This window comes from Abramis brama, assembly GCF_963993115.1.
Source record: "Abramis brama genome assembly, chromosome: 20".
NCBI lineage: Eukaryota > Metazoa > Chordata > Actinopteri > Cypriniformes > Leuciscidae > Abramis > Abramis brama.
In genome coordinates this window covers 27,049,947-27,066,257 of record NC_139982.1, presented here as the reverse complement: position 1 = coordinate 27,066,257, position 16,311 = coordinate 27,049,947, and the positions used below count along the sequence as shown (strand labels likewise).

The 16,311-nt window shown below is 38.5% G+C and overlaps 2 protein-coding genes across 2 annotated transcripts; both read right to left on the bottom strand.

The window, feature by feature from the left end:
• Positions 1-4,963: 4,963 nt before the first annotated feature.
• On the bottom strand, positions 4,964-6,465 carry gdpgp1 (GDP-D-glucose phosphorylase 1). Its single transcript, XM_084095443.1, has one exon. It carries the CDS (start codon positions 6,381-6,383, stop codon positions 5,337-5,339), a length of 1,047 nt encoding a protein of 348 aa, XP_083951569.1. The 5' UTR covers positions 6,384-6,465; the 3' UTR covers positions 4,964-5,336.
• A 1,018-nt stretch (positions 6,466-7,483) lies between these two features.
• unc45a (unc-45 myosin chaperone A) lies at positions 7,484-15,937 on the bottom strand. Its single transcript, XM_084094412.1, has 19 exons — positions 15,589-15,937; positions 15,046-15,247; positions 14,797-14,972; positions 14,618-14,707; positions 14,364-14,531; positions 14,101-14,269; positions 13,249-13,419; positions 12,947-13,118; positions 12,564-12,864; positions 12,377-12,471; positions 11,078-11,219; positions 10,841-10,981; positions 10,314-10,441; positions 9,975-10,041; positions 9,759-9,872; positions 9,568-9,683; positions 9,172-9,289; positions 8,922-9,077; positions 7,484-8,099 (listed from the first exon to the last, which is right to left on the bottom strand). Exons 2-19 carry the CDS (start codon positions 15,245-15,247, stop codon positions 7,818-7,820), a joined length of 2,808 nt encoding a protein of 935 aa, XP_083950538.1. The 5' UTR covers positions 15,589-15,937; the 3' UTR covers positions 7,484-7,817.
• Positions 15,938-16,311: the final 374 nt, after the last annotated feature.

Genomic DNA, 16,311 nt, shown 5'->3' with positions numbered 1-16,311 from the left:
AAGTTGATATGTCAGTGCTTGGATTTTGTTTCATACATGAATTCAATTATTGAAACATTTTTAGGAACATATTGTTTTTGCTGGGATTCTTGCAATTGTTGCTGAATCTGATGGATGGATGGATGGATGTATTTTGCTAAAGGAGGTAATTATCCCTATTTGTAGAGCATTTTTAAACTTTCACCAGTTTCATCATTGGTACATAATGCACTCATTTGTGCAACGTGCACGTATGTTACAGTTAAACTTGGTAACCTTTTCTTTCTCCAGGCATTGACTCAATGGATGTGTTTGACGGCAGTGGATTGAACTTGTTAATGATTGATCTGACAGAATATGTTCTTGTATGCATGAATGAGACCATTAATTTTCACTGTTTCCCCTTGTAATTAATTGTGAAGATTGAGAACTTTGACATGGTGAAGGAGTATTTCCCGGGGCTCAGAATATTTTTAGAAAAGGGACACCTTAAACCTCCTGCTTAAACAGACCATTTCTTGTATCCATTGGGTATTTGACATTGTCCCAAATGGCTCACTTAATGTGTACTTGTGATCTTACAAGGCTTACATGGTTGTCAAATGTTCCATTTGTTCTGACAGGCTATGTGGCATTACGTCACCAAAGTATGGACCAGGAGGAGGACAAGCAAGGTCTTAGGACGCCATGCTTCTTAGGCTCCTAAGGCAGAGTTTATAGAGTGCAACATTGCATGCCCACTTTTTCAGTGGGATTGGTTCCTGAAGTATTTTTCCATTCATTTCTCCCATGGGTATTTCAAAAAAGGGAGAGGGTGCTTCATGGGAGTGGACAGAGCTAAAGAGATCTTTTGACTCTCTGATTGGAGGAATTTTCTGTACAGCTTTCAGGATTATTAGTTCTGTTTAGTTTTTTAGATCTGCCTCGGGTCTTGCGGTCTCCAGCTCCACCTTGACAAGGGGACAAGCCGTCGAATCCGCCACTTCACCTCGCCGAGTCGACCAGTCGGCTCCACTGAGCTTCCTCGTCCCTCCGGCTTTGCCGTGGTCAGTCATCGCTCTACCTGCGCCATGGACTTCTGGGCCTTCAGCTGCACTTCGTCCCTCCACCCCTTCGGCTTCGTCAGACTCCGCCTTCCCTCCGACTCCACCTTGGTCCTCAGTTCCACCGGCTCGACCTCAGTCTCAGTCTTTCTTGGTGTTTAATTTTCATTCTGTTTCTTGTTCTATTAGCTACTTAGTTCCTGATTACGTTCACCTGTTGTTCATTCAGTTACCTCATTACTCCCTGTGCATTTAAGCCCTTAGTTTCCTCTGTTCATTGTGCCATGTTGTTTATGTTATAATGGTTGTAAGTTTCTTGTGTGTTCCCTTTGGATTTTGTTTATTAAAGACTGTTTTGAATTCTCCATTGCTGTGCGCTTTATAACAGACACTCAGCGTGACAACAGCATCGTGGGTAATGTAGGTTTTGACCACAAATTCTACTGTTAAACATGATTATTTTAAAATAAGCTAAAATAATGCGGGCTGATGTCTTCAACAGAAGCAAATACCTTCGATTAAAAACCTACGTAGCTCACAGTAGCTCTGTCTTTAACACTTTATAAGTTGCACTCTGTCCCACAAACTACTCGATATGCTTCAGGGAATTGCCGTAGCCACTATAACCTGCCTAGACATTGACATGTTTATGCTCTCGTTAGATCCAGACAGTTTATTTTGAACTTGTGCTGGAGGGTTTAAACGTTTCATGTGTAATGTAAATGTTATCCGTTGCGCTCTGCTAACGTTCTTCTCTCTGCTGGTGTCACTCAGTGCTGCTTATCCTGGATCTTTGAGGGCTGAATAATATTTGTTACTGATTCATGGAGTATGTGGCTTTATGCATAAGCAAGACTTTTCTTTTTTATTCTTTACCTTTGCAAATTTAAAAACAAAACATTATTATTTGCTTTAAAGGTCATGCATACTCACTCCATTTAAATTCAACTTCTGTTTTCCCTTGTTTAAGTCCCAAGGGTCACTACACTGTGAGGAGAGGGGCTCATATTCGAATATGTGTGTGTTTTTCTTATAAGATTTGTTTCACTTATGTAATGCATTGTACCAATTAAAGAGATTAGCCTAACGTGTAGAAATTATTAATCATAAATTACTGCCACCTCCGGTCCTTCAACCTATTTTGTATTGTTTCAGTATTGGCCAATTAAAGTTAATTTTTGGCAGATTTGACTGGAATTTTATAATATTGAACAGATATGATTTTACTGATTGGACACATTATATATAAGCATGTCCTCTGTTTAGGTGTTATGAGGGGCCATCAAACCCTTATTTGCACCTTGAATGTTTAGTCATCACTGTTTTATTGATTGATGCTGAATGTACTTGAAATCAAGTCAGGGTTTGACCTCTATTGGTTGATTCAAACCAGTAAAGGATCAGTTCAGTAAAGTACAAGGCTAATGTATCGCCTCTGGAGTGTTTGTGGTACCAGGTTAGATTGCAGATAAAAGGGTCTGTACACGATGCACAGCAGGGCTTTTGTTGTGGTGTGAAACAGATGACACAGGTCTCCTCAGACCGGTTTAGTGTTAGTTACAGCAACCATCACCTGGAATTAATAGGTATTCTCGGCCACATGTACGTTGTCTGGGCCTGATCCTCTCAGGCGTGCGGTTTCGATTCGACATGTGGCAGGGATATTCACCTCACTGAGCTGTAAACAGGATAGTCGAACTGTGCTTTGAGGTGAAATTCCTGTTGAATAACTATTATGAGCCACAAGGGAAGATTAATATCTTTTCACCATCAAACTAGCTTCTCTTTCAGGCTCCTTTTGTAATGAAGAAACATACACCTCATGCCTGAATGAGCGTTAGCTGGGCGGTGCGTGAAGGCGTAGCACAACCTGCTTTGTTCATCACAATCCGATCAAGAACTGATTCAGACGAAATAGTGTCCACTTACTTGCCGTTTCTATGAAATACTGCCATTGTGTACTCAGTTCAGTTTGTTTGGATGGAACATTCCGTAATGGAACCGTGATATTATCAGAAATCATGTTTATAGCGTATTAGTTCTGAGCAGTGTTGGGTGTAATTATTCAAGCAGGCTAATCAAATTATATTAACTTAATTACTTTTCCCTTGAAAAAGTAAAGTAAGCGATTACTTAAAAAATGTCTGTAATTCAAGTAGGCCTACTTCTGATGTAACTGCAAATGTTAAAATGTATGTTTTTAACATAACCTTCTCCCTTTACACAGTTTGGCTAGTTCAAGAATAATTTATGCAACTGTATATTGTTTATTTGAAAGAATCAAAAGTGCAGTTTTGTGTTTTGTATTGTTCAACTGGTTAGAGGTTCATATGGGATTTAGAAAGTAACAAGCAATCAAATAATTTTGAGTTAGTTCAGTAATCTAATTACATTTTTGAAGGTGTAGGCCTAATTAATAACTTTTGTAGAGTAACTTCCCAACACTGGTCCTGAGATGGACAATTAATGGTTGATGTAATTTTATAATGAAATAAATGAAGTATTGAATAACTGAGTATCAATTTCAGGCTTTTTAAGACCTGAAGAAATCGAAATTAATACCATACATTAGGGGTGCGCAATATTGACCAAATATATCTCAATATTTTTAAAGTTTTAAAAATAATAATTAGATGATATTTTACTGATTGTGTTTTTGTACTGGTACCATGGCTGGTTTAGGCCTGTTGTTGACAGCAGACTCACTAAGATATTCATATTTTTCATATTCTATGCTGTGAGACAGCAGTGATTTCCAGGGGCATTTTCACCTATATATATGTACATTTTTTCTAAAATTATTTAGAGGTATGCATAACCTTTTATGTCAAATTCTAACATTCAAATTAAATTATATTAGAAGGCTACCATTCTTACCAGTCAACTTAAATCATTAGTTCAAAATCCATCTTTGCAGTGCAGAGGTGACACAGAAGCGGCAATCATTAAAACAATGATTACAATATCATCATAGACAATACATATCACACACCCTAAGCACACAAAGAATGAACTTACAATTGAACTGACATTTACCAACTTTCTTCTCCTTCTGTCCTCCTTTCGCGTGCAGGAGACAGACGTTGGCTAATATGACGCGAATGTGACGCGAATTGTCACGTGAACAAGCAAATCCAAAAAGATAGAATAATAAAAAACAATATGTTCGCTAATTAGATAGTTTTAATTGATAAAGCATTTAGATACGTCTAAGTCAAAGTGTCATTAAGACCTTTCATAAGTAAAAGTGAGAGTTTTTATGGCCTTACATTTCACAAATCTTATTTAAGACTTTTTAAGGATCCGCGGGAACCCTGAAATATAATTAAAGTAATGAGACATTAATGTAGCCTACTATCCAAATAAATGCTTATTTTATTTCCCAAATTAAAATATTTGAACCTCACAGACCACTAGAGAGAGCTATAGAGAAGGATATCAAGTATTGAGCTGTATGGAAGCATACTATAGGCTACTTTGCTGTAGTATATGCCATGTATGTTGTGCACATTTTTTTTTTTTTTTTTGCATGTATAAAATACCGATTACCAAATATATCTGCTAAAATAAATGCTGAACTTAGAACCGCATACTACTTTTACCACATCTTTCAATGGCAGGAATAGTAGTATGCTAGTATGCAACTCCAAATTCTGCAAAAGTATCCAACAGAGCTTATTGGCTGAAATACTGTATTCCACAATGCAATGTCTTTCCTTTTACAGTTAATAAATGTACATCATTTCTGACTCAATAGTTGATCTGACTTCGCAAAATTGGATTAAAAAGCAAAATGTGAAGTAAGGAGTCACGTGATAGTGGACTGCAGATGAAAATGAGCTTGTATGGCTAAATCTGTCACATTTATATGATGGACACGAGTGCTAATAATTATTAATGTGCATTCTCTTTAAAAAAAAACAAAAAACAAATGTAGCACACAACTGTTTGAATTGTTTATTGTATTGTTGTAGATGGCACTGTCACTTGTTTTATATATATATATATAATTTAATACAAATGTGAATATGTATACATATTTTTTTACACCACATATGTGAAAAAAAATGCACACAATTAACACACACATATATAATTTTCTAATAGTTTAGTTTTATTGTATATAATATTATATATAGGCCTATATGTATAGATGTAATCTTAGCAGCACTTCATATGCAACTTAAAGTGACAGATTAAAACATTTGTGTTAATAAATCCTTATATTTAATACACCAACATGTATTATATATTCCCTGAAATTCTCATTTAGATATAGGATAATTTGATCGGTGCTCAGAATAAAAGTGCCATCTATAATAAACATTTCATGACATGCTTTTGCAATTCCATGAATTGTTCTTGTGGCAGCAGATATTTCCGGATGATGTCTTGTACTCCGTCCTCAGTGGCTGTGTCATAGTCTTCTCTGTTTTTGAAGGGAAGGTGACCGGCGAGCTCACACAGGGCCACATTGAAGGCAGACTCTTCTTTGGCCCCAAAACAAGACAACCGGGGCCATACGATGACCCTCACCCCGATTCGTGATGGAGACTGTTCATGCTCCCTCTGTGGAGGACAACCTCGGGTGATGAAGAGGTTGTGTGCGATGTTCCTGTCGACCAAAATATCAGTGAGATTGCATACTGCATTGACTGTCAAATCCAGGTTTGGACCCTGGGTGTAGAACAGAAAGCCTGCTGGGAAGTCCAGGAGCACATACAAGTGTTTTTTAGGCAGGATCAGTTCTGCTGGGGAGCTCTCAATCCTCAGTCCGTGATTTAGGTAGTAGCCATGGAGATGGAGATGGTTAACTGAGGCAAACCCACCCAGGCTGTTGAAGCCAACCCTGAATCCTGGATCAGCGCTCAGCAGAACCGTTTCTATCCCCATCTGGACCGCCAGAGGGGTCAGTATCTGTGGGTGACACCGGTCCGGTTCAGGAACGAGCAGACAGTGACCGAATTCCAGCGGACTCACGTTTATTATCACTTTGCACTTCCGTTTTGAACCATTTTGATGGCATTTCTCTTCACACTGTAATTCAAAGAGCAGCTCTTTGAGGTTGATTTTGTTGAAATTGAACTGCTTTGGGTCAAAGTTCTGCCGGACGCTCAGGATCTCCTGAGGTTTTCGTCTCTCGATGCCTCTCATGATGTTCAGCTGAGCGATGTATCCACAGGGACCGGGGAGGATCCGCGTCTCCAGATCGTCCAGCTGGTACCGAAACAACCCAGTGTTCATCCTCTCTGTCCACCCGGACCGCAGCGCGACGTCAAATCTGGACCGGTTCGGATTTCCGGAACAAACATCATTTATAAAGTCCTTGTTAGTGTAGGTGAAAATGGCACAATCATCCATAGTTACATTACACTTGTAAACAACTATTTCCCCATTCAACTAACGCCAACATGTGCAGTGAGTGCTGCATGAATGAAAGGACTACAAGTAGAGCACGTATTGAACGTCTCTGATTGGTCACGAAGAGTCATATGACACAATTGAGAACTATGGAAAGAGAGAGGGCTCGTGCCGCTTGTTTCAACGCGATTTGTAGTTCATTTACACTACTGTTCAAAAGTTTGGGGTTCAGTATTTTGAATACTTTTACCGAGAAAAGAGGCATTAAATTGATCGAGTAAAGACAAGATTCATATTTCAAATGAACAGAAAGTCCAAAAGAACATTTTGACTTTCTGTTCATCAGAGAATCCTGTTTTCAACATTATTAATAAATAAATGTTTTTTGAGCAGCAAATCAGCATATTAGAATGATTTCTGAAGGATCATGTGACACAAGTCTGAAAATTCACCTTTGCCATCAGGGGAATAAATGATATTGTAAAATAAATGAAAATAGAAAACAGTTCTTTTAAATTGTAATAATATTTCACAATATGACAATTTTTACTGTATTTTTTTATCATATAAATGCAGCTTTGGTGAACTTCTTTCAAAAATATTAAAAACATTTTACTGATCCCAAACTTTTGAACAGTAGTGTATGAAAATAATAATTTAGTTAAATATGCACATATTTGCATATTACATCAAAAGTGACCCCACTGAAAATGACAAGTTTGTTTTGTTTGTTTTATAATCAGAAAATCAGTTAAAATGTTTATTCAACAAAATCTAAAACATTTTTTTTATTTAAATTAATGTTTTGTTCCTTTTAGGAAAAATATATTTTTAGAAACCCCTCTCAAACTTAAAAAAAAAAAAAAAAAAAAAATCAAGAATATACAAGAAAACTGCCACTAGAAAATGGCCTTTGAAATATTCAAACCAATTCCAAAGAGGAAATGGCGATAAATAAAAATTAAATCTTTAGAAATTACAATTTTTATTGAGTTATTTTTTGAATGTTTGGTAGTTGCAAGTCAATATTGTTAAACCCAAACAAATCTACTTAATCTGCGAGTAAACACAAGCAAGAATAAAAACAAGACCACCACACCTCAAACAAAAGTAGTGTTTATATAAAATCAAAAAGCATAATTTCACAATTCACATTCAACAATTAAGACTTGAATACACATGGTGAGGCGGTCAAAGCATAAATAACACATGCTTAATATTTTCAGTGTGTGCTCTTCACACATTTAAGTAGAATAATCGTATAATATCTTGGAATGTGCATGTAAAATAAATTGAGTGCATTTAATGGAATGGAAGTGAACAAGCTCAATATTTGGTCTATTTAGGCAGTATGAAATGTGTGCTATGTTTTTATCCATTATGGATAAAAGGCTCCAAACCTCCAGGTTGGGAAATGAACCCCATTAGATGGCATTACATGGAATTACCATTAACTCCTCCCTCATTGTTTCGGATAAGGCCGTACTCCAAAGCCAGATCCAAGCAGCGCTGGGCGGCTTTCCGAACGGAGTCCTGGTTGGGATTGTCTCCTTTAGCCAGGACAGACAGGATCTCCAGTGCCTCACTCTCAATCAGTTTCTCTGCCAGACTTTTGTCGGCCTGCATGATGTTCATTATGATGACCACTCCACGATGCCGCAGGTCCTGGTTTTCGCTGAGCAACAGAGCCTGGAAGATCTCCAGCCAGTGGCTCGTCTAGAGAAGAGGAGGAGAAAAAGAGGGCGGAGAATGAGATGAAGAATGCGAGAATTCTTAAAGTCCACCTATTATGCTTTTTCAAAAATTACCTTTTATGTAGTGTGTAATATAGCTAGAATATAGATCAAAGTGCATGATAAATGGAGTTATTGTCTCACAAAAAATAACTGATTCTAAACTGCATGAAACGAGTCATCAGTAAATCCAGTTTTACTTCCTGCAAGAACCTACTTAGAGGTGTAACAAATGTGCATAATGGCAGCCTATGCTCTTTATTGACTGCCCAATGCAGTGCCCAATGAATAGCGTCTACTTTGATCCTCAAACACTGTAGTCGTAGCTGAAGCTGGAAGGGTTTGGTTTGACAGTATGTCAAGAAGACCCTGTTGTCTGAGCTGTGAAAGCAAATCCACTTTGATGCACTTCAAAACGATGAGGACTCAAATTGATATGGTAAAACCAACACCATCGTTACTGTTCGTATCACTTTTTAACAACAAGCCCGGAGGAAGATGAAATTCAGATATGGTAATGGCCATTTCATTTCTGACATGCGCTGTAAGCAGTAGACCAATCACAACAGACTGGGCCATCTGACCAATCAGAGCAGAGTAGACTCTGAGAGAGGAGGGATTTAGACCGAATCCTTTATCAAACCGTTTCAGACACTGTGAGAAATGAGGTGATGTGCAATGTATATTATGAGAAAAGTAAAATGTTTTTTGACCTTGAATGCATGTAAACCTATTGAAGAAGAACAAAATTAGGAACCTTTAAAACAGCATAATAGAGGCGCACTTTAATCAAAGCGTTACTCACCGTGTCAGGAATACGTGTACACAGCTCGGGCAGTTCCCCTGTCAGCACAGCCAGTGTGCCTGACGCAGCCTTCCTCAGTCGCTCATCATCTTCACCACTGTAGAGCACCAGCAACTTCAGACGGTCACTGTCTGTAACCAGGTAACTCTTCTGCACCTGACGCATCAAACAAAACCATAAAAATCAGTCTTTTCCAGAAGGATTTAGCTCAAAATTAGGTCCAAAAACTGAATGCTGTCATGTGACGTACCTCGGCGCTTAAGGCCAGATTGCACATACACTCTGTGGCAGCAGCACGGACCATCTCGTGCTCCTCAAACATGTAGCCCTCAACTTTAGGCACAGCTTTCTCCTTAATGATCTTCTGCCTGTGGGGTTGAAATGTGGTTTGACTGGGGGTTGTTCTGCTGTTCAGAGGCTTAAAGTCAACACCATGAAATCAAAATGGACAATTCTTGTTGTTTTTTTTAATGGAATATTGCAGTGTTTGTTATAAATAACCTGTCACTTACATGAGATTGACCAATAGCAAACCACAACCATCCACTCAATTCCTGATGGACAAAACCAAGTCTCGCTCTACATTTTTTTCTTGTTCGAGAAGCTATACGTCACAACAAATTAATTTTAGTTGTTGGCAGCTGACCTGAGTCTCTCACTGAAGCCAGCCAGGTTAGTGAGGGCCATCAGAGCCTCAAAGTTCTGCAGCATCGTGCAGTCAAGCGCCAAAAGACTGACCAGGGGTCTCACCACCTCATAGACCTGCACAAACACATACATCATCATATAATTCCTGATTGAAATCAGTGAGAAAGGTTCAACAGTTTGCTGACGTACTCTCTCGCCCGGAAATGCGATCTCAGGGTTGGATGTGATGGTGATCTTTGCTAGAGCTTGTGCTGCTTTGATCTTTCCCCGATCTGTGCTCTCAGAAACCAACGGTAGTAAGGCCTGCATCAAGCAAACGAGAAAACTGTCATGTACTACCACTCAAAAGTTTGAGGTCTTGGGTGGAAGTGAAGCTTAACAGGCATGATGAGAGCATATACGTACTTTTCCTCCTCCTTGTGCCACAACTAAACCTCTGTCCTCATGCCTCTCCACTAGAGCCAAAATCACCCTGTCAGGAAGAGAAAGGGAGTCGCTCATTTCATCTGATAAAAGGGCCATTTTCTTGCATGGAAATCAACCATTTTGCACACTAAAATCCATTTTCAAACAATCTCCTCTGATGGAGCAAATTGATCCAAGGCTTAATCTGAATTTGGGACAGTAGTTGTGCCAGCAGTGGGACAGGGCCAAAGCTGAAGTGCAAATAAAGTACTTTTACAGTAGCAGCCTTTGAATTCAGCCAGAATTTTTCAAATTGATTGAGCTTCATAGTGAACAGACCTGGCGATGCACTCTCTGCAGGCCTCCGAGAGAGCGGGACTCTCGTGTTTCACCATACAAACCAACGCTGACACCACTCCAGCCTCCAATAGCTTCATCACCCTCTTCTCTACAAACGATTGGGCATCCTACACAAAAACACAAGTAAAAATGTGGTCATTTATTCTCCCTCATGGCGTTTCAAACCTGTTCGACTTTCTTTCTTCCAAAACAACAGGAAAGAGATGAGCAAATAATGACTTCTGGTCTGTTTTCGCAAATTAATAAGTTGCAATGACTACATTTATGGTGCTTTTGTGGAGCTTGACAGGCGCTGGTCAATGAATACTTTTGTTGTACAGAGGAGAGCAGCATGCTAACACTCTGCTAAACATCTTTTGTGCTCCGCAAAAAAAAAAATACATATATATAGTGAAATGGGTTTGAAATGACAAATGGATACAGATTACATAAATAATGATAGTACGTTCATTTTTGGTGGATGTATCCATCCTCGGAGGATATATGATTGAGTGTTTATGTGTTACCTTTGGATGCTCCTCAGGTACATGCTGTTTAGCATATTTAGCAAGTTCCACCATCTGAGGGTCTGGTTTCTCAACATCATAGCTGTTGGTGCAGTTAACCAGTGTGGATCCGACAGCAAATAACACTGTTTTGTCCTCAGACTGCAAAGAAAATGAGAACATGAGGGAGTTGCTGTAGCGGTCAAGGATTAGTATAATGGGGGATGTGTATCTCCAAAACAGCAGGAAGGGCGGTACCTTAGCCAGCTCAAACATGGCCTGAAGGGCTTTCTTATCCTCCACCAGGTCCTCTTTCACATCGGCGTCCAGCGTGAGGTAGGCCAGACCCTCGATGGCCCAGCGCCGGGAGGTTGGTGGAAGAGCTTCGTTGCAGAGCCACCTGGAGGAGAAAGACAGCTGAAGGCCACCTGCACATAACACCTTAGCAATTATAGATCAACCTTTTAAAGAGGTCTAATTTACACATGCACTCCCATGCAAAAATTGCTTTTGCTGCAGCTGGAAAACTAAAGCATATACATAGGTTTCATGCTAATGGTACATGCAGCTCAACACGAGCAGATTCTGATTAGTCTTTGATTAGTAAAAAATATGACAGACTTCCTTCTTAAAATATAAAGGCAACAATATATGTTAATGTGTGAAAATTGTGTAATGTTTCATGTCTATAAGACATTATACTATTATAAAGACTTGATTTATGTAGATGTATAGATTCTAATATTACATAATTTTATATTTTTTAATTGTATTTTATTTTATCAATGCAATAATGTAATATAAAATAAAGATTTTAAATAATAAATCAAATAATTAAATAAAAATAATAAATTAAAAAGCAAAATGAATAGAATAAAATAAAATAATTTATTAAATAAATATTTAAAAAATAAAAAGTAATACATTAATAAATGAAAAATATTTACTGAATAACAATTAATAATACATTAATAAACACATATTATAAATATTAGTGCTGGGCAACGATTAATCGCATCCAAGATAAAAGTTTGTGTTTACATAATATATGTATGTGTACTGTGTATAAATATTTTGTATATTTAAATACACACATATGCATGTATACATTTAAGAATCTTTTTTATTTATATATAAAATATTTATATCTATATAAAATATAAATTATATATAAATATATATATATATATATATAATATATAATATATATATATATATATATAAAGTATATACAATATATTTCTTAAATATATACATGCATATGCGTGTATTTATATATACAAAATAATTATACACAGTACACAAACTTTTATTTTGGATGCGATTAATCGTTGTCCAGCACTAATAAATATATAAATTATTTCATTAAACATATTATTATATAAACTAAATATGTTACACTGACAGTGCCTAAAAACATTTAGCTAAATCTCCTATTTTTCAGGCCCTGACATCAGTTTGAAAACCCATTCAGACTAGATTTTTTACACACTGAGTATGGTTGCCTAATATGCATAACTGATTGCTACGATGTTATTAGCAAAGCTCAAAACCTACTTCCTGCACTGCTTGGCGAGTTTAAGTGTTGAACCTTCTGCAAACTGCTTCATGCTGAAATCGGTGCCTCCAGCAGAGCCAAGTTTGCACAACCCCTAAAAAAACACACATACACAGGGGCACCATACAGCATTCCTCAAACAAACGATAACTCCAAACGCAGATGTCTTTGAGTCTGAATACTCACCACCAGCGCCCGCACACGTATTCGGTCATTTTCGCTTTTCTTGTACAGGTCTTTCAGCAGAGCCACACCATTGGCTGTGATGAATGATGCTCTCTTGGCTTTGCCCGCAGCGTGAATGAGCGCCTCCACTGCCACCTGCTGGTGAGTGATGTTTTCAGACGCACAGAGGGAGATGACAGCCTCCATGATCCCGCTCAGCTCCAGGGTGCAATTTCCCACATCACTGGGGCCCTGCAGCAGAACAGAGACCGTCTGTATCGCTCGTAGTTTCCTCTCCATGTCTGAGCTGCCAAAGTGATGCCTGTAGAAAACGGCAATGGACAGTGAAACTAGTTTCTACCAAGCAATAACAAATACAGTATATAATATAACATGTCACTTACTGGACATATTCCTCACAGAGCTTGCTGAAGTTTTCCCTCTCTTTATCACTCTTCAGGTCATCATAAAGCTTATTAAGTAGAACGGAGCAGCTCATGGGAGTGTTGTCCGTGAGCGGCAGCCCACCCTCGACTTCAGGAACAGTTCCCGCTACTTCTAGAATCTTTTTTAACCCTGAAAGGAAAAGGAAAACCATGAAATAATCTGTTCAGGTGTCACAGATTGTTTAGCATCAGTCCAAAAACCAGTCCAAACTAAAATTCAAATGCGAGCAGATCTTGTGGTCAAACACTGTCAAACTTACCCTGGTCGATGACCCACAGTGTGAGCGAGTTGTCTGGGTTTTTCAAAGATTTCCGCGGCACCTGTTTGACCAGCAGGTTGATGGCGCTGTCACGGCCGGCTCCAGACACGCTGGATGCAGGGAGCATTTCAATTAGATGACGCAACATGGAACGCAGCTCACGGGACGGTTCTGCAATACATACAAAGCATTTTCAAAATCGATGCATTTTCAGTTTATTTTTTTTACACCAGTTACACCAGAAATGTTTAATAGTATTAACATAATACCAAGGGGTGTTTTGCATATATTACTAGAGCAATTTCCTACAGTTATGTTTTAGAAGACTGTTTTAAAGGTTTGCAGACTGGAGGAAATATAAAAAATGTGAAGAAAATGATTATATGGCTCTCTGGAATACTTGAATCTGATTGGTCAATCGCAGAATTCTGTAGTGAAATATTTATAATTTTTCAATTTTGCTGTCCCAGGAAATCGATTTCCTGCATAGCAGTGCTAGTTTTTCATATAACTATTTCTTCTTGAATAATACAATAAAAAAACTCACAATTTCATCAATATTTATTTATGTGTCTATGTTTGCATTTCTTTATTTACTTATTTGAGTAGTCATGTAATAAGTGTGATAATGTACTGTAAGCCAGGCATTTTCATAAAACAAATACAAAGTCAGGGGTCTGATCCATGTTATATTGCGATTACGACCATAAACACTCATTTTAGACTCTACACTGCCATAACCCAGTCTTAAAGAAGTAGAACAGATATTCTCTGCAGGAAATTATTTCTGGTCTTGTCATGGGCTTAAAGTGGGTCGCTGAACTGAGCTCTCAAAGTGAAGGTCGGTCTCACCTGGCAGTATGGCTTCGTCTTTCCCTCTGATCTCTTTCTTCATGCCCTCCGTAAGAGCCTCAAACATGACCTGGAGCAGATGGCATGCTGAAAGAGACACGGTGGAAGCAGCGGAACCCATGACGCCACACAACCTGTCCATGCCGACCTCATTCACAATGGCCACGGTCTACAACCACAACAATTTGCATAAATTGAGAATCTTCAGATACCAAACCTATGGGCTTAACTATCAAACTTGATTATAATGGGAAGTTATTCACCCTCGACTGGTGTCCGGTACACAGGCCAACCAGGGTTCTGAGAGCAGAAAGGATCAGTTCCTCCTGTTGGGACTCAAGAAGCTTCTGGAGGAGTTTGACTCCATCATTCCTGAAGATCTGCTCTGCGCCTGCGTCCTCCCGTGAAAGAAACACCAGATTCTGAGCAGCCTGATTAAAAATGCAAAGATAAGCAGAGAACATCACAAAGACTGCATGTTACAAGTCATAATACGTTTAATGGGAGTCTTGCCCACCTTATGTCTGTCTGAAATCGGTGCTGAGCTGTCCAGAAGGAGTTTGAACATCTGTTGAACTCGTGAGTCTGTGGAGGAGAGCTGAGCTGCCTATGTATAAACACAATATGGCTTCATTTTCAGATCATAAATAGTAGCAGTGATATGTTTCTTTGCAAGCATCCCTCATAACCTCCCACCTTCTGTTGGATCTGTGCTCCTAACTGTCTAAGCAGATCCTGGAAAGCTTTATTCTTGGTTTCCAGCTGTGCACACGTCTGAGTGTCCATAAACGCCTGATCCAACCGTCCGAGCTTCTGCAGAGCCTGCGCTCGACGGAATCGGGCCTTGACGTCACCTGGATCTACGTCCAAAGCTTGAGGAACACAACTCGGTTAGAGTGATGAATGAGATTGCTGATGAAGGTAATAGTCTAAAATAATTGTTACCTTTGGTGGCATCTGCCTCTGCTTTGGTATAGTCCTCTATTTTAAGATAGCATGCTGCTCGGTTGCGGTACAGAACTGCACTCTCGGACTGACAGTCGCTGATCTTCAGCGCTTTGGTGTAGCAGCTGAGAGCTTCTTGCACATCACCAGCTTTAAAATGGCTGTTTCCTTCTTCCCTCAGCGCAGAGGAGTCCTGGGTCATCTAAATATTCATAAAACACATTACATTTGGAAACAGAATAGAATACAATAGAACAAATCTTTTTTTGCCAATTGACTGGGGCAAACGAAATCGTACATACTGAATAGGTAAAATTGTGCAATACAAATGAATATAAAAAATAAATGACAATAAGAGGCAATAAACAAACGCGTTGAATTATGTATAAAGTACTGAATTATGTTAAATGTTTTTTTGCAAATAATACACATTGCATTGTGTGTGTTGTAATATACAGGCATCATAACATCTGTGTCTAGAGCTGTTACAGTAACTATAGTGAAGTTGCATGGTGACCACTGACCATACAAATGCAATCTCACCTTTCTCTGCGTCTTTGTCTTCGCTTTTCAAGTAAAAAAAAAAAAAAAAAAACGTCGGGGTTTTTAATACAGTCTACACTGTTTGTTTCTTTTAAAAACGCCGTAAAATATTCCTAGTGGTCCAAAGAGTTGCAGTAGTTCTGTTCACTCTGTTCTCGACTGTTCTGCCTGTACACTTCCTGGTTTTGATGCGCGATGATGACGCTGCCGAATCTTACTGGTCGAACGTCTTTTTACTTCATTAATATTCATGAGCCTCTGGAGCGCTGTAGGATTCGAAACTCCGCCTCATTTTCTCGTCTTGACCATATAAGTCCAATAACGTCCAACGTTAGAGTTCAGTTGCACACTGATGATGAATAGGACAATAAAATTAAACATAGGCCTACATTTCTGTTTTCTACTCTGCTGAGAGAATATTTTCATTTTCTACATTTCATTTTCTGTATTTAATTAGCTATCAATATGTGACAATTAATTATTACTTAATTGCTAAAACTCTCATCTATCTATCTATCTATCTATCTATCTATCTATCTATCTATCTATCTATCTATCTATCTATCTATCTATCTATCTATCTATCTATAACACTAACTTTCAACTAACCCCGGTCTTCATATAATGATAAGGGAGTTATACAATTCATCATCTGAATTATATATTTATACCATTTAACGCCTACAATAATCTAACCAATCAGAGGCCAGTGCGCCTCAGCCC

Excerpts from the sequence above, each read along its gene's own strand:
- unc45a (XM_084094412.1), bottom strand. The coding sequence starts at position 15,247 with ATGACCCAGGACTCCTCTGCGCTGAGGGAAGAAGGAAACAGCCATTTT. Across the intron at positions 14,270-14,363 it reads GTACCGGACACCAGTCGAGG|ACCGTGGCCATTGTGAATGA; the intron begins GTGAATAACTTC and ends TTGTGGTTGTAG. Across the intron at positions 12,472-12,563 it reads TACGTGTGCGGGCGCTGGTG|GGGTTGTGCAAACTTGGCTC; the intron begins GTGAGTATTCAG and ends GTGTTTTTTTAG.
- gdpgp1 (XM_084095443.1), bottom strand. The coding sequence starts at position 6,383 with ATGGATGATTGTGCCATTTTCACCTACACTAACAAGGACTTTATAAAT.